The 25477-nt window shown below is 42.5% G+C and overlaps 1 protein-coding gene across 4 annotated transcripts in view; it reads right to left on the bottom strand.

Annotated features, from left to right (window-relative positions):
* Positions 1 to 24897, bottom strand: part of C3H9orf57 (chromosome 3 C9orf57 homolog) — a 36477-nt gene extending 11580 nt beyond the window's left edge. The window contains exons 1-5 of one of the 4 annotated variants that reach the window (XM_055272270.2): positions 24771 to 24897; positions 23557 to 23658; positions 18273 to 18332; positions 17367 to 17489; positions 12025 to 13098 (exon numbers count right to left, since the gene is read on the bottom strand). In XM_055272270.2, the coding sequence (XP_055128245.1) occupies positions 12944 to 13098; positions 17367 to 17489; positions 18273 to 18332; positions 23557 to 23658; positions 24771 to 24783 (453 nt within the window). In that variant the 5' untranslated portion in view covers positions 24784 to 24897 and the 3' untranslated portion in view covers positions 12025 to 12943. Of the gene's footprint in view, positions 1 to 12018; positions 13099 to 14390; positions 14534 to 17366; positions 17490 to 18272; positions 18333 to 23556; positions 23659 to 24770 lie in introns of those variants that run through there. The other 3 variants (XM_055272274.2, XM_055272273.2, XM_055272272.2) reach the window with 3 other exon arrangements.
* Between the last annotated feature and the right edge of the window lie 580 nt (positions 24898 to 25477).

The following is a 25477-nucleotide window of genomic DNA, read 5'->3' as shown; positions in this document are numbered from 1 at the left end:
AACAGAACATTTCAAAGGCTCAAGATCAAAACACAACATAAATAAGCTGGGGAACAGGCTGGATGCGCTCTGCAGGCAGAACTAGAACGAGAACGGGTGATTGGCATTCGAAGGCGAGGATGAGCTGTGAGTGAAATTCAGGGTAGGCTGAGCATCCAGAAGGGAGTGAACCTTGGTTATGCCTGGGACCATCTGCCCCATAGATGACCCTGTAGTGGACTGTATTTCATAGAAATGGCCCTAAACACATTTTGGGTCCTATGTTTCCCCAGAAGCTTAGTACTTCCCCGACAAGAGGTAGAGTCTAGGTACTCTCCCTGTGAACCTGGGCAGGGCTTCCTGACTGACTCTACTAACAGAGCACAGTGAAAGTGACATACATGACTTTCAAGACTCAGTCATAAACATGGTGCAGTTTCTGTACGGCTTCCTCTCTCTCAGGACCCTCACTTTAAAACCCTGAGCTATCATGTGAGGAGCCAGGCTACCTGGAAGCTGCCATGTTAGAAACGATGTGGAAAGATCACATATGTTGGGGCTCAGAAAATAATACCCCAAAATGGAGACCTCAGAAGCAGAAGTTTTTCTCTGACACTCTCCTACCCTCCTATCTCTCAGTCACATTCTCCCCTGAGGCCAGCCATGGAAGAACATCCCTCTTCCCCAACATGGGTTACAGCAGCCATCCCCAATCTTTTTGGCACCAGGGACCGGGACTAGTTTCATGGAAGACAATTTTCCCACGGAGGGAGGTGGGGATGGTTTCAGGGTGAAACTGTTCCATCTCAGACTATTAGGCATTATGTAGATTCTCATAAGGAGCACGCGACCTAGATCCCTCCCATATGCAGTTCACAATAGGGTTTGTCCTCCTGCAACAATCTAATGCCACGACTGATCTGACAAGAGGCAGAGTTCAGGTGCTAATGCCTGCTCACCCACACTTGCCTCCTGCTGTGTGGCCCGGTTCCTAACAGGCCATGGACCAGTACTGGTCAGTGGCCCTGGCATTGGGGACCCCTGGGTTATGTGAAACCAGAACTCCTTTTCCCTAAAGCTAGCCATAAAACCTAAAAAATATTACTCTAATTTCCCCCTCTGCCTTTCTGTGTAAAAACTGGCCATAAAGAAATTATTTGGCTTATCTTGTTTGACTCTTGGTCATAAGACCCCCATTTCAGAGACGATCCTGCCCCATATACAGAAGGAAAGAATACTGCACAGAGAAGCCAAGAAGAATCTAGACAGACAGGCCTTACTCAGTCTACCAGCATTAGATCATTCCATTTTTGTCTAATCATATTTCCAGATAGTCCATACTGTATTGGACCTAAGCAATAAAATGGACAATGTCTCCTGTATTTTTGAATCTTCATTCTAAAGGCTCCCGCTATAATAATAGTCCCATACATAAAATGGTATGTATATGATTACAAAGAAATATAAAAATATTTTTAAAAGATATAATACATGTGCTTCTTTAATAATGTATTAAATAAGATAAAGTGTTGCCTATAATAACTACTGTAACTTTCAAGTGTTGGTGAGCATAAATGATGTTTGGAGGTATCTGCACAACTGTGATAAAACAAACTTATTTGCCGGGTGTGGTGGCTCACACCTGTAATCCCAGCACTTTAGGAGGCTGAGGCGGGCAGATCATGAGGTCGGTAGATTGAGACCACGAGACCATCCTGGCTAACACGGTGAAACCCCATCTCTACTAAAAATACAAAAAATTAGCCAGGCATGGTAGCAGGCACCTGTAGTCCCAGCTACTCGGGAGGCTGAGGCAGGAGAATGGGGTGAACCAGGGAGGTGGAGCTTGCAGTGAGCCGAGATCGCGCCACTGCACTCCAGCCTGGGCTACAGAGCGAGACTCTGCCTCAACAAACAAACAAACAAAAACCCAAAAACAAACTTATAGCTATTTTTTTGGTAACAAAGTCACAGGTACTTCTAATATTTTCATGGCTTGCTGCTTTTATGCATTATGGAAGGAAAAGCTAAGTTTCAGTTAGAAATGAGTGAAAACAAAGGAATAGTATTTTTTTTTCCCATCCAAGTTCATGGACAACTTCCCCTACATTCCCCAACTCCCACTGTTGAGAACCATGGGAAGCAGGTGCTTGCAAGGATCTCAGGGAATATTAACCAAGCCTGTCTTTTGCAGACAGTGGAAGGGAAGGGAGTGACATTTGGTCCTTGCCCAAGGTCACATGGCTCTTTGGTGGCAAGGCATTTCCCTAAGTGTTCCCCTGTTCCTTTCCATTGTCTGTCTTTCATTCTCCTTCCAGTACATCTGTCTGCTTCTCTCTTTCTCCATGGCTTTTTCTTCTTCTATGACTCTTCCTAGTCATAAAATGAAATGGAGATCTTTAAAACCAAAGCCGTGTGTACATTCACTGCTTTCTCATTCTTACCCACAATTCGAGAGTTTTTTTTAATTGGGCCTCATTGTTCTCATTTACATCCTGTGACTTTTCACATGAGCCTTCTGCTTAGATCATAAATCTGTGTACATTCCTGTATCTCACCCCAAGAACACGCTGCACTCTTGGTGGTGCACTCTCTCTTTTTTTTTTTTCATGTATCTACATTAGCGTCTCTTCCACGTGCTGTCTGAGAACTACTTTTAGCAGAATCACCTGGCCCTCTGCCCAGCCTCATGACTACATGGGGGTGGGTGTTGAAAACTTGCATTTTATTAAGCTTCACTGACTGGTCTAATGGCTCTGAATGTTTGTGAAACACAGACCTGAGTCCTGCCCTTCCTGAAGGGCCACACTAGTTCCACCGACACAGTATAACCTCTTCTTTTTTTTTTTTTTTGAGATGGAGTCTCGCTCTGCCACCCAGGCTGGAGTGCAGTAGCACAATCTTGGCTCACTGCAAGCTCTGCCTCCCAAGTTCACGCCATTCTCCTGCCTCAGCCTCCCAAGTAGCTGGGACTACAGGCACCTGCCACCACACCCAGCTACTTTTTTTGTATTTTTAGTAGAGACAGGGTTTCACCGCATTAGCCAGGATGGTCTTGATCTCCTGACCTTGTGATCCGCCCACCTCGGCCTCCCAAAATGCTGGGATTACAAGCGTGAGCCACCGCGCCCGGCCGATATAGCCTCTTCTAACCACAAGAGCCTCACTTCCCCTGGAGACTCCCACTTTTAGTATTGCTGCTTCTCGTATCCTATCCTGTTAGCATGATTCAAACCTTAAAGCCAAGAGGAAGAAGAAAGAGAATGAGGTGATGAACACTGGTCATGTACCGGATATTCTGCAAGGCTCAGTGACGTAGATACTGTTGACCATGTTTCACAAGTAAGAACATTAAAGTTTAAAATATTGGGTAATGTGTTCAGGGTCACACAGTTAATAAACGGTGGAATTAAACTGCTAGCCTTGGTCTTTTTTTTGTTTGTGCTCCAGTGCCTCTGTTCTCATGACACAGACTTTATTCAACGTAGCCTCAGGGTTGAAGCATATCATCTTTGCATTTGCTGCATCTCAAAATATGTTCCTTTTTTTTGCAGTCATCTGGAATTGATCCTTCACAGATTTCTTTCTCATTTTCTACCCGTTCCCTTTAATGTATGTCCTGCTAAAAGTTCTGTCGTGGTCTCTTCTCTTTTCTCACTCTTCATACTAACCTCATTTTTTGCATCTATATGCCAGATGCCTGAATCTATCTCAAGCCAGGATTTCCCTGTTGAGCTTCAAACCCATATGCCCAAATGCCTAGTGTCAGTTCCATAGGGACTAAAATCTAACTAGCCGGACTTTGCTCCTTGGCCTCACTTCCAAGCACCTTTTCTTACCAACCACTTCAGCTGCTGTGGCAGATTCTGTGGGAAGCCTCTTTCAACATGTCCTCCAGCCTGTATTTGGTGGACCTCCCCAGTGCAGAGGCTACCATGATCCTTTTCTGTTCTACCCCTTAATTTCTCAGGGCCCCAGGGCTTAGTCCTAATCCCTCTTTCCTTCACTCATTCCTTAGGTGGTCTCATTGAGTTTAAAGGCATTTTCAAGCATAGATTTTGCTGATGGATCTCAAATATCTCTCTCTCCAGCCAGATCTCTCCCCTGGGCTTCAAACTTGCATATCCTATCACACGTTAGCCATCTTCATAGGGGCGTCTAGTCAGTGTTGCACACTCAATATGCCCAAAGAGAACACTGAGGTCCCTGCTGCCTGCTGTGCCCACCTTGCATGTGGTGCTTGACTGACCCTCCCAGCCCTTTCAGGTTTCTGCTCATAGAAGCCTTGCTCTGCCCACCTGTCTCAAACAGACACCCACCATCACCCTAACCCACTTAATTTTATTTCCGTAACATTTGCTTTCTGAAATTAGGTGATTTATGGTTTCTTGTCTCATTCTTCCACTGTAAGATCTCTGAGAGCAAGGACATGTTCACTGCTGCCCCCATGGTACCTAGCAGGGTTCTTGTACATAGGAAGCGCAAGCAGTGTTTCTTACTTTCTAATGCTCACTGCCACTTTTCTAGCACAGGCCATTATTTCTCACCTGGCTTGCTGCAAAATCTAAATGCTTTCTTTGCCTCCAGTTCCAATTATTTTCCAAGCTGAAGCCCATGTGATCTCTTGAAAACACAGAGCTGTTTGTCTGCTGCCCTTTTCAGACCTTTCAGGGAGGTTCTGTCTTAGTTTGGTTGGACCTTCTGTCTCAAGCAACAGAAACGCAGCTTGCTTAGGCAATATGAATTTTCTTTTTCAGCTCAGCATGGTCTTGGTCTCTCCCTCTGGTCACCAGACATGCCACGATTCTCTTATACCTCAAAGGCCCTGGCGTACATGGGCCTCTCTGTTTAGAAGCTGTATTAGTCAGGGTTCTCCAGGGAGATAGGACTAATAGATGTGTGTGCATATATATAGAGAGAGGAAGAGATATTTATTCTAAGGACTTGGCTCACATAATTGTGGAGGATGGGAAGTCCAAAGTCTGCAGGGTAGGCAGACAGGTTGGAGATGCAGAGAAGCCCTGCAGTTTAAGTCTGAAGGCAGTCAGCTGGAAGAATTCCTTCTTCCTCAGGGAGGCAGTCATTTTTTTCTTACGACTTTCAACTGAATGAGGTCTCCCACCTTATGATGGGCAATTGGCTTTACTCAAAGTCTACTCATTTAAATGTTAATCTCATCTAAAAAATATCTTCACAGAGACATCTAGAAGAATGTTTGACCAGATACCTGGATATTGTGGCCTAGTCAAGTTAACACATCAGAAAACCTTTTCCCTCCAACCTCCCAACTCTTCTGGTTAATTTCTTTCAGATATTGGCTTAGATAACTCCTTTGAGAGCCTTTTATGACAACATGAGCGTAGGTGCCTCTTTTTTTTTTTTTTTTTTTTTTTTGAGATGGAGTTTCACTCTTGTTGCCCAGGCTGGAGTGCAGTGGCATGAGCTCAGCTCACTGCAACCTCCACCTCCCGGGTTCAAGTGATTCTCCTGCCTCAACCTCTTGAGTAGTTGGAATTACAGGCATGCACCACCATGCCCCACTAATTTTTGTATTTTTAGTAGAGACGAGATTTCACCATTTGGTCAGGCTGGTCTTGAACTCCTGACCTCAGGTGATCCACCTGCCTCGGCCTCCCAAAGTGTTGGGATTACAGGTGTGAGCTACCCCCCTTTTAAATAGTTTTACCAGCTTCTTAGTCCTTTTAGTCTTTTCTTCCTGTTCTCTCTTTTGAGCCCCATGGACTCCTCATACTTATTCATGGCACAGATTTATTTTACTATATTACAAAACACCACCTTTTGTGGTATTATTCCCACACCAGAAGCTTACTTCGTGAACATCTAAATTGTTCACTATTGTATCCTCCTTACCTCCATAGTACATGACACGTAAGAACTGCTCAATAAATATTAATTGAATGAATGACTCCCATGTTCTTCAAAATTTTCCCATCATTGCCTACTTCTTTCTCTCTCTTCTCTCTCCATAATCAGAACTGTAACTAGGGCTCTGAAATTTACAGTGTGCCAGTTTTTTCTTTTCTTTTGAGACAGAGTCTAGCTCTGTTGCCCGGGCTGGAGTGCAGAGACACAATCTCGGCTCACTGTAACCTCCACCTCCCAGGCTCAAGCAATTCTCCTGCCTCAGCCTCCCCAGTTGCTGGGATTACAGGTGCACGCCACCACACCGGCTGATTTTTGTATTTTAGTAGAGATGGGGTTTCACCATGTTGGCCAGGCTGTTCTCGAACTCCTGACCTCAGGTGATCCACCCACCTCAGCCTCCCAAAGTGCTGGGATTACAGGCATGAGCCACTGCGCCCGGCCACAGTGTGCCAGTTTTTAAAATGATCGTCCAACTAATTCAATAGCATAAGCATGTAGTATCACTAACTTTAACAGCTAGTAAGTGAGAATAACTAGTTAAAATAGGAAGCTACCAGATGGAAAGGATTTTCAATAGCACCCATATGTAAGCTGAGACATGAATCACAAAGTCGATTTGATGGCCGTGTTTTATGCTTGCCCTGGCACCGAAATTGCTGGTTACAGCCGGACACTCCATTGTACACAATACTTTCTGGTGGCAGATCTATTAACTTCATTCAGTGTGTGGGGGGAAGGAAGGTGGAAAATATACTTACACCAGAAAGTTACGTGTAGGATAGAAGATAGACCTGCCTTTTTTCCTTTTTCTTTTCTTTTTTTTTTTTTTTCTGAGATGGAGTCTCACTCTGTCACCCAGGCTGGAGTGCAGTGGCATGATCTCGGCTCACTGCAACCACCTCCTCCCGAGTTCAAGTGATTCTTCTGCCTCAGCCTCCCGAGTAGCTGGGACTACATGTGTATGCCACCACGCCCGACTAATTTTTGTATTTTAAGTAGAGATGGGGTTTCACCATATTGGCCAGGCTGGTCTCAAACTCCTGACCTCGTGATCTGCCTGCCTTGACCTCTCAAAGTGTTGGGATTACAGATGTGAGCCTCCTCGCCCAGCCTAGACCTGCCTTTTTGTATTTGTCCTGCTAATTGGAGAATTAGGATTCGAGGTTCAGCCAAAGGAAGATACAGCATGACTTACAGGTGCGGATCTGCATGGGTCAATGAAATGTGCAAGATATGTGTCCATCAACAGGTACAGCCACCTCCATTGCCTGCACTTCTAGGATTTGCACCCCCATGGAGCAGCCACTGGCAGAGAGAGAGGGAAGGACTTTAAACAGTCCGTACTGGGATGGCCCCACTTCTCCTCAAAGATGGGGATGTTTTACTATGTTGCCAACATCATACATCAGCTAGCAGTTTTAGCCATAAAGATATTAGCATATGAATCTTTCACTGCAGAAAATCAAGAACTAAAAGATGGCTCCCTATTTACTTGGCTTGCAACCTTCAGCTCTTCAGACTATTTCTTTCTGTCCAAAGTCCTCAGTTAGATACAGAATTGTTTGTGGAGCTCTTGGGTCAATCATCAACCATCCTATGATTACAGTAGGTAGTCAGGCAGACATGAGCAGAACAGGAGAGGGCCACCCCACCCCCTACCGGGAATGCCAGGTGACCATCAGGTGGTCAGGTGGTTGTTAACTGTTGCGCTAAAATAGTAATTGGTTGCAGCTGGTACCAGGGACTGGCATTCTTCCAATAGATAGAAAAACCTGAAACTGGTGATTAGCTTCCTGATGAGATCTCAGGAGTTGGGTGAGTAGGGTTGGGCATGTGCACTAAGAGGCAAAATGGTGAAGTTTAACTGGTATATGATCTTCCTCTAGGAGCATTGGACTGGTAAGGGATGAAGGCCTCAAGTGAGCATGTGCAAACTCCAGGACTGTGCATGTGGCCCCTTGCAAGTGCTAGCAGACCACTGACCACTGCACATGCAGACAGCTCACCGCAAGGGAAGAATAAGGGGAGAAGTAATGCAAGACCCCAGAAGTATGCCAACATATAAAACCCCAAGTTAAAGGTCAAACCGTGCACTTAATCTCTCAAGTTGCTCGCTTGGCCCTCTTCCAAATGTACTTTTACTTCTTTTCATTCCTACTCTAAAACTTTTTCTTTCTCTCTCTCTTTTTTTTTTTGTCCAGGCTGGGGTGCAGTGGTGTGATCTGGGCTCATTGCAACCTCTGCCTCCCAGGCTCAAGCAATTCTCATGCCTCAACCTCCCAAGTAGCTGGGACTACAGGTATGCACCACTGCACCCAGCTAATTTTTAAATTTTTAATAGAGACAGAGTTTTGCCATGTTGGCCAGGCTGGTCTTGAACTCCTGGCCTCAAGTGATCCACCACCTCTGCCTCTCAGAGTGCTGGGATTACAAGCAGAGCTGCTGCACCTAGCCTGCCCTAAAACCTTTTAATAAGCTTTCACTCCTGCTCTAAAACTTGCCTCGGTCTCTCCTTCTGCCTTATGACCCCCAGTCGAATTCTTTCTTCTGAGGAGGCAAGAACTGAGGTTGCTGCAGACCCGTACAGATTTGCCACCAGTAACATATTTTGGTGCCATATTACTCGGATACGTTCTGCTGCTAACACTGTTTTCTTCTATTTCTTAGCTCTTGTGCTTCCTTTATTTTTTATTTTTGAGACGGAGTTTCACTCCTGTTGCCTAGGCTGGAGTGCAGTGGCGTGATCTCGGCTCACTGCAACCTCCACCTCCTGGATTCGAGCAATTCTCCTGCCTCAGCCTCCCAAGTAGCTGAGATCACAGGCACACACCACCATACCTGGCTAATTTTTGTATTTTTAATAGAGCCAGGGTTTCACCATGTTGGTCAGGCTGATCTAGAACTCCTGACCTCAGGTGATTCACCCGCCTCGGCCTCCCAAAGTGCTGGGATTACAGGTGTGAGCCACTGTGCCTGGCCTCCTGTGCTTCCTTTAAAAGCCCGTATGTCTCATTTCTCAGAGGCCTGAAACATACACTGAAGAGTCAGAGTAGCAGCATCCCAGACACTCAGCTTCTTGGCCCCCCACGTGGTTCTTTCAAAGCCTGGCATTCACAGAGGAGTGAGGATCACTGCAAGTTCCTCTCAGCCACCTGTCAGCTCTGGAAACTTCAGATTCCTTATCAGTACAGTGGGATAGCCGGTAATGGCTATCTCAGTTGTAAAAAGTGTGCTTCTTGGAACTTCAGAAGATGTAACTGAGTGCTCGCAGGCAAATGTTACATCTCTCCTTTGCTAATAGAATCATTTCAGTCTCTTCCATGCCACATCCTCCAGATGCCCCTAATGTATTGACTGCAGAGACATTTAAATGAATTAGGAGGCATTAACCACTGACATTTCTATTTCAGTTGCAGGAAAAATGTAATCAAGAAGGAAGCCAACCTAGTATTCAGAGGATCAAGGGAGGTTCCTGGATCCACAGGCCCTTCGGGCTGATGTCTTATAAATAGATCACATTCAGGCTAATCTCATATCATGTGTCTTTGGGTGTGAAGGACTAGAAAAAAATAAACTTGTTAGCTAAATAAATCCTGAATGGATAGAGGCTTGAGTGGGAGGTGTCAGCTGAAAAGATGTGATCGCATGTCTGTAGGCCATCTGTGTGTTTCGAGGGAAATTATGACTGAGAGGTTGTGAGAATGAAAGGAAGACTATATGACACCAAGGTGCCTCTCTTGAAATTAGATCCCACAAAAATCCAGTATGGCCTGTGTTAATCTTGTGGGAAGAGAAATGCCACACCACCCACTGCATGACCAAGCCATTTCTCGTGGCTGCGGTAACAAATGACCACGTCTAAAGAAAGCAAATCCATTATCTTACGGTGCTGGAGGTCAGAAGTCTGAAATGTGTCAGCAGGGCTGCATTCCCACTGGAAACTCTCGGGAGACTCCGCTTCTTTGCCTTTTCCAGTTTCTAGAAGCCACCCAAATTCCTTGGCTGTGACCCCCTCCTCCCTCTTCAAAGTCAGCAGCATAGCACCTTGAAATCTGTGACCTCTGCCTCCATAAACACATCTCCTCTTTCTTCAACTCTCCTCCATCCTTGTGATTATGTTGGGCCTACCCAAATAAGCCAGGATAATTACCTAATCTTAAATCCTTAAGTTAAGTACATCCACAAACTTCCTTTTGTCAGGCTCCTGGGATTAGAACGTGGACATCTTTGGGGAACCATCATTCAGTCTACACACCAAAGTTGTCAAAGTTATTTTTGTTTCCATGGTGACTGCTGGGTCAAACTGGCATGCAGGTAAACTGCTTCTGTGATTGTCACTGCTCTGGTGGCTGGCATTTCTCCTCTGTTTTTCATAGATTATACAGAGCTGGGTGTGAAACTGACCCAGTAGTCCCATGGACTGTTCTTTTTGATAAACACAGAAATTGATCCTTCTGGTCTTAAAGTTTGAAACTTTTGTTTTATCTGAGTTCCTTCCTCAGGAAAGGACCTTCAGACCTCTGCAAAAGGGTATCAAAGAACTGCAACTCACCAGATCACCAGGGTCCTGACAATGAGATGCCAGACCCCTCATTCATCATGACTGCTTACTTGCCTCTCCCTAGTTCCTGTTTTCTTACACATCGTTACATTTCTTCCCTGCTATGTAAATCTTTCGTTTTAGTGGGTCAGGGAGATGGGTTTGAGACTGAGCTCCCATCTCCTCAGCTGCAGCACCCTGCTAAAGCCTTCTTCCTTGGCAGTACTCGTCTCAGTGATTGGCTTTCTGTGCGGCCAGCAGCAGGACCTGGACCAAACCTGGTGTTTTGGTAACAGGTGCACAATGGTCATTTAATCAGGGCCTATCTCAGGGGCTGTGTTAAGCACCAGGTCTTATTTTTAATCTAAGAAAACAAGAAAATGGTTTTATTCGATGTTGAGTCAAAAATGCTAGAATTTGAGGAAATGTAAGAGATGGTGTGATCCAAGAATGAGGTGCAGAGAGGCTGATGGGACTTGCCGAGGTCAACAGCTATAATAATTAGTGAACCAAAAAACTAGCACCTGCTCCCTAGTTCTCCTCTCATTACATCACCTGGATTGTGAATTAGGCTTGGGAAGCACTCTGGAATTAGTGATGGCGTATGTGATTTTGTCATTCCCCACCACCGTGATAGCGGGTAAATAACATAACATTAAAAAAAAACTAAAGCCGGCCGGTCACGGTGGCTGACGCCTGTAATCCCAGCACTTTGGGAGGCTGAGGCAGGTGGATCATGAGGTCAGGAGATGGAGACCATCCTGGCTAACACAGTGAAACCCCGTCTCTACTAAAAACACAAAAAATTAGCTGGGCGCGGTGGCGGGCGCCTGTAGTCCCAGCTACTTGGGAGGCTGAGGCAGGAGAATGGCATGAACCCAGGAGGCGGAACTTGCAGTGAGCCGAGATAGCGCCACTGCACTCCGGCCTGGGTGAAAGAGCGAGACTCCGTCTTCAAAAAAAAAACAACAAAAAACAACAAAAAACTAAAGCCCAGCACGGTAGCTCATGCCTGTAACCCCAGCACTTTGGGCGGCCAAGGTGGGTGGATTGCTTGAGCCCAGGAGTTTAAGACCAGCCTGAACAACATGGTGAAACCCTGTCTCTACAAAAATTACAAAAATTAGTGGGGGCATGGTTGTGTGCACCTGTAGTCCCAGCTAGCCTGGAGGCTGAGGTGGGAGGATCACTTGAGCCTTGAGAGCTTGAGGCTGCAGTGAGCTGTGATTGCACCATTATACTCCAGCTTCGGTGACAAAGCAAGAATCAACCTCAAAAAATAAAATAAGATAAACTAAAAAACCCAAGAGAAAGAAAAGTTAGATTTTCATGAAGTTCACTGATCTAAGGTAACCATTCTTCATCAGTGTGGCTATGGCAAAATATGACAGAATGAGGGGAACTGGATTTCAGTCTCAGGATGGAGACTTTTTTTCTTAGTTTCAGAGATATGGTCTAAGGAATATCGTTGAAACGTGTCTGAAGGGAAAAGAATCTAGCTTTCTTGAACTTTAAAAAAAATGCTTGTTTTTCTTCAAAGTTTATAGAGAAGCATTTGTTGAGGGCTCACTATGTGAATGTGGTCCTAAGTCCCGAGAAAAAGACAGACAAGATTTTACTGACATTTACTATTTATTTTTTGAATTTTCAAACTCCTGAAAATACAGAGAAAGACAGTTTTAAATTAAATTTTAAATTAAATTAAATTAAATTAATGCAGTACTCTTCATGCTGCCAAAGTAGGGCATTGTAATAAAAGATATAATGATCGCAAAATGTGAAATGTAGTTCAAAGTACGTCCCTACTCCTTTTAAATTCCCTATGGTTGGGAACTTACTTCTCTGCTTACCTTGAACTGCTTAATCTGCCAAAATTGAACAAGCCAAAGCATTTAGGCGTGGTTAAAGTACGGAAAATTCAAAATTTGGATAAACTCTGAGGCAGATGGAAGAAGTAAGTGCCAGCCCTACTACCTGCCTCAGCCCTTTACTGTTTGGGGTCATACTTTTCCCGCAGGCCTGGCTTGCTGATTCATGGCTTATTTTTTCCCTATAGTATATGTTAAGTCAGTTTCTTCTACACCATAAGTCACCCCAAAGGAGCAAGGCAGTTTGCTTTGGAAACCAAATGAATATTCTCAGGTTACTTGCCGTCTTGTGAAACATTTGTAACCATATTTTGGAATATGGAAATATTTAGGGAAATGAAAGTAGTTAGAGGTGACATGGCTAGTTTGACTTGGAGAATCGCTAACATTTTTCCTTCTTTGTAGCCTTGTGGTAGAAAGGTAAATTAAGCAGAAGGAGGAGAGGAGAGAAATGGTGTTGAAAGGGATATTTCTCAGATGAGTTGGAGGTGGTGGGGGAGACATTGGGAATATTGAAAACCAAAGTCAATTTCAGATCAAAATTCCTTCCACCTACATGGGTCTGAGGTTTCTGGAGTGGGCTAATTGACAATAGACGTCATTTTGTGATAGTCAGGTCAGGCTTTGAGACTGATTGATCTGCCAAGCATTTTAGATATGGGCCACTGACTCAGAAATTGCACAAAGAATGATTGCAGCAGCGAGTAGTTACAAGTTCATGCAGTTTCAGAATTCCCTTGAAGAGAGTTCTCTTGAAGAGAGTTCTCTTGAAGCACTCTGATGTGTTCTTTGTGCAGCCTTTGGTTGAATACCATTCAATGCCACCTGACGGAGAGAAAAGAGGTAAGGAAATTTCTTTTTTTTTTTTTTTTTTTTTTTTGAGACGGAGTCTTGCTCTGTCGCCCAGGCTGGAGTGCAGTGGCGCAATCTCGGCTCACTGCAAGCTGTGCCTCCCGAGTTCACACCATTCTCCTGCCTCAGCCTCTCCGAGTAGCTGGGACTACAGGCGCCCGCCACCACACCCGGCTAATTTTTTTTGTATTTTTAGTAGAGACGGGGTTTCACTGTGGTCTCGATCTCCTGACCTCATGATCCGCCCACCTCGGCCTTCCAAAGTGCTGGGATTACAAGCGTGAGCCACCGCGCCCGGCTGAGGTAAGGAAATGTCTTGGGAGGTACAACCTATGTGGCCTCAGATGCTGCAGATAACTAATAGGTTAAAAAGAATACTAAGCAAAACTTTAGTTTTATCAAGATACGAATCTAGCATTTCCACCATTAAGAATGGTTCATTTCATTATTTTACGTTTAAGAACTCCCACTTAGACTATTGTAGTTGGGTACATTGCATACACAAGCTTTGAAACCGTAAAACAAAAAAGCTTTCAAACTCAGATTGTAAAAGCCATGCAATTGCCATTGACTATGTAGAATTTCTGAAGTGCAAGCTGTTTTGAAGCTTCCTGATAATTATCCCCCAGTTTTATCCAGGTTGTGAGTTATTCAAAGGGCTGAATATACAGAAGGATCCTTTAGATGTGTTAAGTGCCTCTCAGAAATAGAGGCGTATGTTGACCTCACTTAATTCCTTCCCTGATTAAAGAAGTAATGCATGTTCACTGTAGAAAACACAAAAAAGGCCGGGCGCGATGGCTCATGCCTGTAATCCCAGCACTTTGGGAGGCCGAGGCGGGTGGATCACGAGGTCAGGAGATCGAGACCATCCTGGCTAACACGGTGAAACCCCCTCTCTACTAAAAAATACAAAAAATTAGCCGGGCGAGGTGGTGGGCGCCTGTAGTCCCAGCTACACGGGAGGCTGAGGCAGGAGAATGGCGTGAACCCCCGAGGGGTGGAGCCTGCAGTGAGCCGAGATCGCGCCAATGCACTCCAGCCTGGGTGAAAGAGCGAGACTCCGTCTCAAAAAAAAAAAAAAAAAAAAGAAAAGAAAAAAAAAACACACACAAAATGCACACAAGGACAAAATAAGTGACAGTAACATCCTGTAATTCTACCACCCCAGTTTCAGTTGTAGGTAGGAGGACAAAAGGAGCGATTCCCCAAAGACAGCAAAACGTGATGACTGGAAACTTGGACAAAACGGTAGTTTCTCAGCTGGGGATGATTTTGCTCTCCCTTTCCCAGCACATCAGGTAATACCCAGAGACATTGTTATTGTCAGAACTGGTTGGGGTGGCAGGGTGGGGTTGGAGGTGCTCTTGGCATCTAGTGGGTAGAAGCTACGATGCTGCTGTACATCCTACAATACAAAAGACTGCCCTCCATTACAAAGAATTCACCTGCCCAAAATGTCAATAGTGCAAAAGTTGAGAAACCCTATTGATAAAACTATCAAAAGCATGAGGTTCAGTTGTTTGTTTTGCATCAGTGTAAATGGCAAATTTCCCAAATTAGGAAACTGCTCTTCCGAACACCGTAGTCATTCCAGGCCTTCGACCTATCAAGAACTATTGTTAATATTTTGTTGAATAAGCTTCCAGGCTCTTTCTTATACATAGAGTATTTTAATCCTAATTCTGGTGTCTGTCTGGCTAGATGACTCTCTGGCCACATTCAGGAAGAGAAGAGCCAACATCTCATGGGCCCAGGGAGTCTGGATATCTTTCCCATTCCATAAAGAAGGGGCTGTGACTAGCAGAGGGGAGAACTGACCTTGGAGAGGGGACCTAAACTAGAAAGATAGAACAGAACTCAAGTAACCCTCTTAATACCAAAACGCCTTGTGATGTGACCCCATGATTCTCATCCTGTCTCCAAACTAACTTTGATCTCCTCTAATTTTTGTTCTTCCCTTCCAATTCCACAGAAAAATTTAGAGTTTTGTTTTGTGGATTTTTATTCATCAGTGGTATACTGAACGTACTTGTTGGCAACCGAATTTTTTCCCACTGAATATATTTTAGAGATTCCTCCATGTTAACAAAGGGATCTAGTTCATTTTGAGTGTTGCATAGCACTCCATGACCTGCATATAACACAGCTGAATGAATAGTTCCCTATAGATGAACATTTAGGTCATTTCTTTTTTTATTTTTTTGAGATGGTGTTTCGCTCTTGTTGCCCAGGCTGGAGTGCAATGGCACGATCTTGGCTCACCGCAACCTCCACCTCCCGGGTTCAAGTGATTCTCCTGCCTCAGCTCCCCAGGTAGCTGGGATTACAGGCATGCGCCACCACATCCAGCTATAATTTTGTATTTTTAGTAGAGATGGGATTTCTCCATGTTGGTCAGACTGGTCTCGAACTCCCTACTTCAGGTGATCTGCCTGCCTCGGTCTCCCAAATTGCTGGGATTACAGGCGTGAGCCACCGCGCCTAGCCTATTTAGGTCATTTATATTACTTTACTATTAAACATAATGCTGCAATGATAACCTTGATACATGTGTTAAATGTAAATATTTTTCTGCAGTAGATACCAAGAAATAGAATTGCTTTGTCGAAGGCTGTGTTTATTTAAAATTTTAATGGAAATTCACAAATTGTCTAAAAAGATGCTGAATCAATCTAAGCTGTCATTGAAAATGTCTGAGCGTTCCCATTTCCCCATACTAACTCCTGATATAATAAAACTTTTATACTTTTTACCAATCTGATGGGTTAAAAATATTATATTGTTTTCATAATTTGCATTTCCTTGATTTTTACTAACAAGGTTGAGCAGGCTTTTATATTTGTAGGTTACTTATATTTATCCTTCTGGGAATTGCCTTCCTACTTCGTTTAATAAGGTATTTACTCTTGATTGTTGGTCTTTTTAAAATTGTTTTTGAAGTTTTTTATTCTGGATAAATATTAATGTTATCCATGTTTCTTATATTTTCACCCAGTTAATTCCTTATCTTTTACATTTTGGAATTATCACACATTTTATAAATGTTAAACTCTTCATATATTCAAATGTATTCATTATTTCCTTTACAACTTTGGGGTTTGGGAATTTTTTTTTTTTTTTTTTGAGACAATGTCTTACTCTTGTCACCGAGGCTGGAGTGCAGTGGTTCAATCTCGGCTCACTGCAACCTCTGCCTCCTGGGCTCAAGCAAGTTTCCTGCCTCAGCCTCCATGCTGAGTAACTGGGAACATGGTGGTGCCAGCCACCATGTCCGACTAATTTTTGTATTTTTTTTTTTTGTAGAGACAGGGCTTCACCATGTTGCCCAAGTTGGTCTTGAACTCCTGAGTTCAAGCAATCCACCCACCTCTGCCTTCTAAAGTGCTAGGATTATAGGCATGAGTCACTGTGCCCGGTCTGGATTTTGGATGTTAAAGAGCCTCCCTTCTTTCCTTCCTTCCTTTCTGCCTTCCTTCCTTCCTTCCTCTTTCTCTCTTTCTTTCTCTTTCCTTCTTTCTTCTTTCTTTCTTTCTTTCTTTCTTTCTTTCTTTCTTTCTTTCTTTCTTTCTTTCTTTCTTTCTTTCTTTTTCTTTCTTTTCTTTCTTTCGAGACATGGTCTCACTCCATTGTTCAGGCTAGAGTGCAGTGGCGTGATCACAGCTCACTGCGGCCTCAACCTCCTGGGCTCAGGTGATCCTCCCACCTGGCCTCCCCAGTAGCTGGGACTGCTACAGGTGTGTGTTACCATGCCTAGCTAACCTCCATTCTTTCAAACTTAAAATGTTTCCCAGTATTTTCTTCCAATGTTTCATTATTTGGATTTTTATGTTTTGGAGAAGGCCAGTTTCACGGGCATGCAACTGGTGCACAGGGCCCAAGTTTAGAAGGGCTCTGAAAATTGTGTATTACTTTTTTGTGAGTATGTGAGTGGTGTGAATGAGACAGTATATAGATTATTAGGAAGGTGTGCTATGGAGTCAAAGTACTCACATTTGAATCTTGTCTATAAGACTCATTAGCTATGTGACTGTGCAAATTACTTAATTGTTCATGTCTCAGATATCTCATCTTTAAAATGGAGATAGTGACAGGATCCATCCAGCTCTTTTCATTGTTTTGTTGGTGTAACGTAGCCCTGGCAAAGCCCTTAGTGTAGCATCTGGCATATGAAAGTTTGTTGTGATAAGCATTTTCCCTGTGCTTATTTTAATTAAAATTTTTAAAGTGTCAAAACTTACCTTGAATGTGGACCTCTTCTATACAGTACTGACCAGGTTTTGCCTGGCAGGTTCCCAGATCTAAAAGACATCCATGGAAGGGGATTGAAAGATTGCATGCTCTGCAAATCAAACCTCCAACATCTCCAAGTACGGGGGCAGAAAAATGAGAAAGTAGTGATAGATAAGAGAGAGAAAAAGAGGAAGGAAGAGAGATCAAAAAAAAAAGTAGTGATTTTTGACTTTATATATATATATATATTTTTGTTATATATATTTTATGTTATATATTAAATATATATTTTATTAAATATATATTTTATGTTATATATATTTTATTAAATATATATATTTTATGTTATATATATTTTATTAAATATATATATTTTATGTTATATATATTTTATTAAATATATATATTTTATGTTATATATATTTTATTAAATATATATATTTTATGTTATATTTTATTAAATATATATATTTTATGTTATATATATTTTATTATATTTTTTTTTATGTTTTGGAGAAGGCCAGTTTCACAGGCATGCAACTGGTGCACAGGGCCCAAGTTTAGAAGGGCTCTGAAAATTGTGTATTACTTTTTTGTGAGTATGTGAGTGGTGTGAATGAGACAGTATATAGATTATTAGGAAGGTGTGCTCTGGAGTCAAAGTACTCACATTTGAATCTTGTCTATAAGACTCATTAGCTATGTGACTGTGCAAATTACTTAATCGTTTGTGTCTCAGATATCTCATCTTTAAAATGGGGATAGTGACAGGATCCATCCAGCTCTTTTCATTGTTTTGTTGGTGTAATGTAGCCCTGGCAAAGCCCTTAGTGTAGCATCTGGCATATGAAAGTTTGTTGTGATAAGCACCCTGTGCTTATTTTAATTAAAATTTTTAAAGTGTCAAAACTTACCTTGAATGTGGACCTCTTCTTTACAGTACTGACCAGGTTTTGTCTGGCAGGTTCCCAGGTCTAAAAGACATCCATGGAAGGGGATTGAAAGATTGTATGCTCTGCAAATGTATATATATATATATATATATATATACTTTTTTTTTTTTTTTTTTGAGACAGTGTTGCACTCCTGTTACCCAGGCTGGAGTGCAGTGGCACAATCTCGGCTCACTGCAACCTCCGCTTCCCGGGCGCAAGTGAGTGATCCTCCCACTTCGGCCTCCCAAGTAGCTGGGACTACAGGCACACACCCACCGTGTCCAGCTTTTTGTATGTTTAGTGGGGAGATGGGGTTTCGCTGTGTTGCCCAGGCTGGTCTCTCTGCTTTGGCCTCCCAAAGTGCTGGGATTACAGGTGTGGGCCATTGTGCCCAGGAAGTAAGCAATATTTAAAAAATTCTAAAACCTAACGTAAATTATTATTATTATTTTTTGAGATGCAATTTCACTCTTGTTGCCCAGGCTGGAGAGCAATGGCGTGATCTCGGCTCACTGCAACCTCCACCTCTCAGGTTCAAGCGATTCTCCGGCCTCAACCTCCTGAGTAGCTGGGATTACAGGTGCACGCCACCATGCCCGGCTAATTTTTTGTATTTTTAGTAGAGACGGGGTTTCACCATATTGGCCAGGCTGGTCTCAAACTCCTACCTCAGGTGATCCACCCGCCTTGGCCTCCCAAGAGTGCTGGGATTACAGGTGTGAGCCTCCGCACCAGGCTAAAATTATTTTTTATTTTGAGAATTTAATGAGGGAAATTTTGAAGCGTATGCTGTATTTATGAATTGAAGCACCTTGAACTATGGTAATCAGTCAGGAGCCCAGGTCATCTAAACAACTTAGTTGGTTAAAATTCATTCAGTTCCTCAGTGCTTAATTAAATCACACCAAATTTATTTTACCAGAAAATTTAATTTCAGCCACATATTCACTGTTAGGGCTTAATTTCAGTGCCTAAGGTAGCATATTATATATAGTCAATTCTTCATGAATATTTATTGCTTCATTAATGTTTACATATTGGTTATCTTCCATACTCAAATTTAGTGGCTTGAAAATGTTATTCATTTTGTTTATATAGAAATAGCCCAGAGATTCTTGAACTGGTCAATATTGGTAAGGTTGGAAGACATTATCTAGAAGATTGTTTTCCAAATTCTACTGTGCATCAGATTTATTTCAGCAGATTAAATAAACTCACAGATTCCCAGAGCCCCCAAAAACCTGAGTTAGAATCTATGGAAGGTGGGGCTTGAGAATTTGTATTTTAGATCTGCAGAAATAGCTGAGGGGATATAATTTAGCTATCAATGTCTAGACCAATGTTTGTGAATCGCTGATTCTTCCAATTCAGGGATCTTTCTTTTTTTTTTAGAGACAGAGTCTTGCTCTTTTGTCCAGGTTGGAGTGCAGTGGTGCAATCTAATCTCACTGCAACCTCCACCTCTCGGGTTCAAGCAATTCTCCTGCCTCAGCTTCCCGAGTAGCTGGGACTACAGGCGCCCGCCACCAGGCCCAGCTAATTTTTTGTATTTTAGTAGAGATGGGGTTTCACCATGTTGCCCAGGCTGGTCTTGAACTCCTGAGCTCAGTCAATCCACCTGCCTCAGCCTCCCAAAGTGCTAGGATTACAGGCGTGAGCCACCGCGGCCAGCCTTAGGGATCTTTCTTATAGCTTCTGCAGGGAGCTTTGGCCAATGATAGAGAACTGATCACCATTAAAAACAGCTCAGATTGTTAAAAGATTCTTTTGAAATTGAGCCAGAATTTCTCTACGTGCTCACAGTTTCCGTCTTCCACTATATGATGACCACTGCCATGTCACTCCTATTCATTGATGGCCCCAAAGAAGGGTTTACCAGATGTTTTCTGCAATGTGTTTTATATCTCCCTCTGCCATATTGGGAGATAGAAGAGAACATGTTTAATAGAAAACAGTCTGGCTGATGAGGCTAATTAACCTTTGTTGATGATTTTCCCCAGGCTCAACCTCATCTAAAGATACTTCGGAAATTTCACATTGGTTCTGCCACTAAGCATGACAGACTTTCCATTCATAATCAGTGATCAATCAACAATTTTTTTTTTGAGACAGAGTTTCACTCTTGTTGCCCAGGCTGGAGTGCAATGGCATGATCTTGGCTCACCGCAACCTCTGCCTCCTGGGTTCAAGCAATTCTCCTGCCTCAGCCTCCCGAGTAGCTAGGATTACAGGCATACACCACCACGCCCAGCTAATTTTGTGTTTTTAGTAGAGACGGGGTTTCTCCATGTTGGTCAGGCTGGTCTTGAACTCCCGACCTCAGATCTGATCCACCCGCCTCAGCCTCCCAAAGTGCTGGGATTACAGGCGTGATCCACCGCACCTGGCCAACCAACAAATATTTTTAAAGAATGGAGCTTATATCAAGCACTCTACTAAGCCATTTACATTCATAAGCCCAATTATTTCCCAAAGTATACATTTCAGGTAGGTATTATAGATGTCTGCATTTCACATAAAAGAAAACAGAGGCCTTAATAGCTTGGGTAAGTGGAAGAAAGAGTGAAAAATAGTCTGTTGGAATCTAAGTCCCTGCTCTTAGCAAGCACACTACCTCCTTGGAGCTCCCTACCTTTTGCATATCCCAAACCTTCTGATCACTCTCTTCATACTGGAGGTCTTGGTTCTTCTTGGATCAGGATCAATTGCCTGCCTGGAATACTAGGCCTGCTGTTTCTTCAGGTCATCCTGGAGTAAGTTTTCCTCCTGAATTTGTGATCATTCAATCTCACAACTTGCCCTTAGAGACTCATCACGTTACTGAGACCTTTGGTGCCAAGAGGCCCCCTGAGGTGGAGAGCTCATGTGATATCAGATCACTGTCCTTCTTGCCCAAGGCCCCTGGACTGGTTTCCTGGGTGAGATCTGTTCCAGTTTCTCTCCCCCTCTCTCAGACTGTCTCTCTGATTCCACACCCAACAACCATAGCCTTCTTCTTCCTGAAACCTTGACCCTTACATGCTTCACTATGGCCGAAGATGACTCCTTAACTTTAGGCCTTTTTGCTGTCATTGTTCAGTTTTCTGCTTACTTATAAATATGTTCCTGAATCCCATTTTCTTTCTTCCAGTCTGTTTTGGTTTGGACATTTGCTGTTGATTTTATTAACATATCTACTATATAATATATTCCAATTTGGCCACTAAGTTTAATGCTTTAGGTTAGATGTAAAATGAATTATTTCCTTAAGTGTTTAATTCTGAAGTGTGCTATTCTCTTTATTACTTTATTAGCTGAGAAAGATATATATATAATTATTTAAATGCATACTATAATTCATATATATGTGTGTGTATGTGTATATATATATATATATATATATATATATATTTGGGGGGTGGTGGTGGGGAGGAGATGGAGTCTCGCTCTGTTGCCCAGGCTGGAGTACAGTGGTGCAATCTCTGCTCACTGAAACCTCTGCCTCATGGGTTCAAGAGATTCTCCTGTCTCAGCCTCCCGAGTAGCTAGGACTACAGGCGCATGCCACCATTCCTGGCTAATTTTTGTATTTTTTAGTAGAGATGGGGTTTCACCACGTTGGCCAGGCTGGTCTTGAACTCCTGACCTCAGGTGATCCACTCCCCTTGGCCCTCCCAAAGTGTCGAGATTACAGACATGAGCCACTGCACCCGGCCTATAATTCATATATATGTATATTTAAACATATAAATCATGATGCTGTGATCCTTTAAAATAACCACCCCTTACTTCATGGGCAGTCCTGCAAACCAGGTAAGTACCAACAACAAAATTTCTCTTTATGCTGAATTTTCTTCTTTTGCCTATACCTCTTTCTTATGTCCAGCAAAATTAATGCAACCCCTGAATCATTTTCTTATGACACCCAAGACACTGAAGATGTTTTCTTATGATTTTTCATGGATTCATATGCTTCCTTCCACATTCTTTATAGGAAACAGTATGAGGACTTCAAATGCAGCAGAGACCTAAGCTGTACAATTTGAATTTCTTGCTGCCCTCCCTCTCTGCAAGGGGTAATCAGAACTCCATTGTGCACTGCATTTAGTAATGAGGGTAGCGTAGGAAGCAGATGCCAGAGACTGGTGGTCTTGTGTTCCAGATGTGGTGTGTTTAACTCGCATAGAGTTTTCAAAAATTGTGTTAGTTGTCAACATTTAAAAATTGGGAGAGTTATCCTAAGAATCTGAGTTTCTCGCTTCTCCTGAAGAATCAGGAGATTTGGCAGTCTTGGGCTCCACTTTCTCTGCGGCAGCAAACATCTGCAGCTGCATACCAGCTGCCCTTCATTAGAAGAGCCTTTCCTCTTGTGTAGCTAGCTGGCTTCCCTCATTTATATTAGGTGGCCAGAAACTTTATGAATGTGAGTTGGTGACTGCAGTATTTGATATTAAGTCTCCAATCTATGCTGCTTTTGTTATGATTAATTCACTTCCTTTGCCATGCTTATAAGGGCTTCTGGACCAGTTTGGTTAGTTCTAGCTCAATGATATTAATAGCAATGTGTGGTCCACCACCTCTCAGCTCAATTTCCTCATCTATAAAATGAGAAATAACAGCACCTAACTTAAAGATCATGAGAATTCAATAAATTATTAATAATAATAATGAAATGTTTAGAACAGAACCTGAATATATAAGTGCTCAATAAATGTGAGCTCTTATTATTAATTGAGTCCTTACTCAGGCCATGCTATAAGCACTCAGAGATAGAACCCAGAAGTTAGCAGGCAGAGTCTGTTAGAGTCAGAATGTAGTTACCAAGAGTACGTCTAGAAGAAAGAGCAAGAGAAGGTGGCTTCTACAGCAGTACTTTTCAGATTCCCTTATTTAAGGTCACTCTCCACTTAGTCGTATGGCAATTCTACAATTTCTTTTTTGGGGGGGGGGATGGAGTCTCGCTCTGTCACTCAGGCTGGAGTGCAGTGGTGCGATCTTGACTCACTGCAAGCTCTGCCTCCCGGATTCGCGCCATTCTCCTGCCTCAGCCTCCCAAGTAGCTGGGACTACAGGCACCTGCCATTGTGCCCAGCTAATTTTTTGTATTTTTAGTAGAGACAGGGTTTCACCGTGTTAGCCAGGATGGTCTCGATCTCCTGACCTTGCGATCCGCCCGCCTCAGCTTCCCAAAGTGTTGGGATTACAGGCCTGAGCTACCACGCTCGGCCCTACAATTTCTTAATAATTTTCTATCCTTTTAACTTATGCTTTCCTAATGACTTACCACCTAAGAGGCAGAATAAGATAACACCAGCAAAGGCAATCCTTCTCATTCTGATTTCCAAGCCAAAAAGGAGATGAAAGGAAAGACACGTCCCACTGATTTCTGGGGAAGTGATAAAGTTACACATTTATGTTAGCTATTTTAAAAAGGGAAAGGACTGTTTAAGTTTTATTGATTTCATTAAGACAATATAAATAAGTTTATTTTGTGAAGGAGGAAAAATAAGCTACCTGTCTTTATAAAAAAGTCACCATATGGCTGGGCGCAGTGACTCACGCGTGTATTCCCAAAGCTTTGGGATGCCAAGGTGGGCAGATTGCCTGAGGTCAGGAGTTCAAGACCAGCCTGCCCAACATGGTGAAACCCCGTTGCTACTAAAAATACAAAAATTAGCCAGGTGTGGTTGTGGCTGCCTGCAATCCCAGCTACTTGGGAGGCTGAGGCACAAGAATCGCTTGAATCCAGGATGCAAAGGTTGCAGTGAGCTGAGATGAGGCCACTGCACTCTAGCCTGGGGGACAGAGTGAGACTGTAAATAAATAAATAAATAAATAAACCCATAAAACTTCTAGTTCCCGAACATTTTAAGTTATTTTATTACCAAATATCACCTTCTCTCTTCACTTTTTCCTCAGAATTATAATGGTTTCATACAAAAATATGAAGTGAAATAGATGGTATTTCTAGAATAATATCCTGTTAGAAATCCTTTTAACTATTGGTCAAAAGGAAAATACACATATTCATTCATGCTCCTTTATGAATTATTATTATTATTATTTTTGAGATGGAGTCTCACTCTGTTGCCAGAGTGGAGTGCAATGGCGTGATCTCAGCTCACTGCAACTTTGGCCTCCCAGGTTCAAGCGATTCTCCTGCCTCAGCCTCCCAAGTAGCTGGATTACAGGCGCATGCTGCAACACCCGGCTAATTTTTGTATTTTTAGTAAAGACAGGGTTTCACCATGTTGGCCAGGATGATCTTGATCTCTGGACCTCATGATCCACCCACCTTGACCTCCCAAAGTGCTGGGATTACAGGCGTGAGCTACCACGCCAGGCCTATGAATTATTAATAATACTTTCACTGCAAAAGACCTTATTTATGAGGGAAAAACATTATGTGATGGTTAATGATAGTTAATACTTATTAAAATGAAGGGAAGAAATTGTAAGATTGGGTAAAGTATAATATTTCAGTTATTCATGACCTACCTATCTTTTTCATTAAGGTACTATGGAAATTTTCCTGGGTCTGAACTTCCTTAAAAGGATGAAAATGAGTACAATTTCTGATGTGATGAAGTCTGTTACAACTGAAAGCGACACTCTGATCCACTAGATTCCAAACGGTTTAAACAGTAAAAATTGACCGAGTAAATGCGAATATTTTTTCACTTGAACACTCTCATCTGTTTGGAACTTAATTTCCTTACTCATGAGATTAATATAATAAGTCTAAGTTGGTCAGTAGTTAAACTAACTGTAAATTTGGCTGAAGTTGCTATGTTCACTATGCAAAGATTAGGTAATTCAGAAATAGATAGCCTTGTGGGCATACTATCTATTTATTATGTAAAGTACTTGGTCTTAATTTTTAAAAAAATTCCATATAGTCTTTAAAGCAACACTTAGTGCATTCAGAAAGCAATTTGAATTTTTAAAAAGTTTATTTCCAAACTAATATATAGTTCCAAATTAATATACATTATTTTTGAAAAAATGAAAGTATTAAGAATGTTAAAATCCCCTTTGACCATGTTCCCATCAAACCCAGTGTCTCCTCCAAATGTAACCACATTATCAATATGTTGAGTATCTCTTTTTTTTTAAATCATTTCCTAAAGTTTATTCAAGGGTACTTTTTCTTCTGTGCATTTTCATCATAACACTTATAACATAGGATTATATATAATAATACT

The sequence above is a fragment of the Symphalangus syndactylus genome, chromosome 3 (assembly GCF_028878055.3).
Source record: "Symphalangus syndactylus isolate Jambi chromosome 3, NHGRI_mSymSyn1-v2.1_pri, whole genome shotgun sequence".
Taxonomy (NCBI): Eukaryota; Metazoa; Chordata; class Mammalia; order Primates; family Hylobatidae; genus Symphalangus; species Symphalangus syndactylus.
The sequence above is the reverse complement of the archived record's forward strand: the minus strand, read 5'-3'. Positions and strand labels throughout refer to the sequence as shown.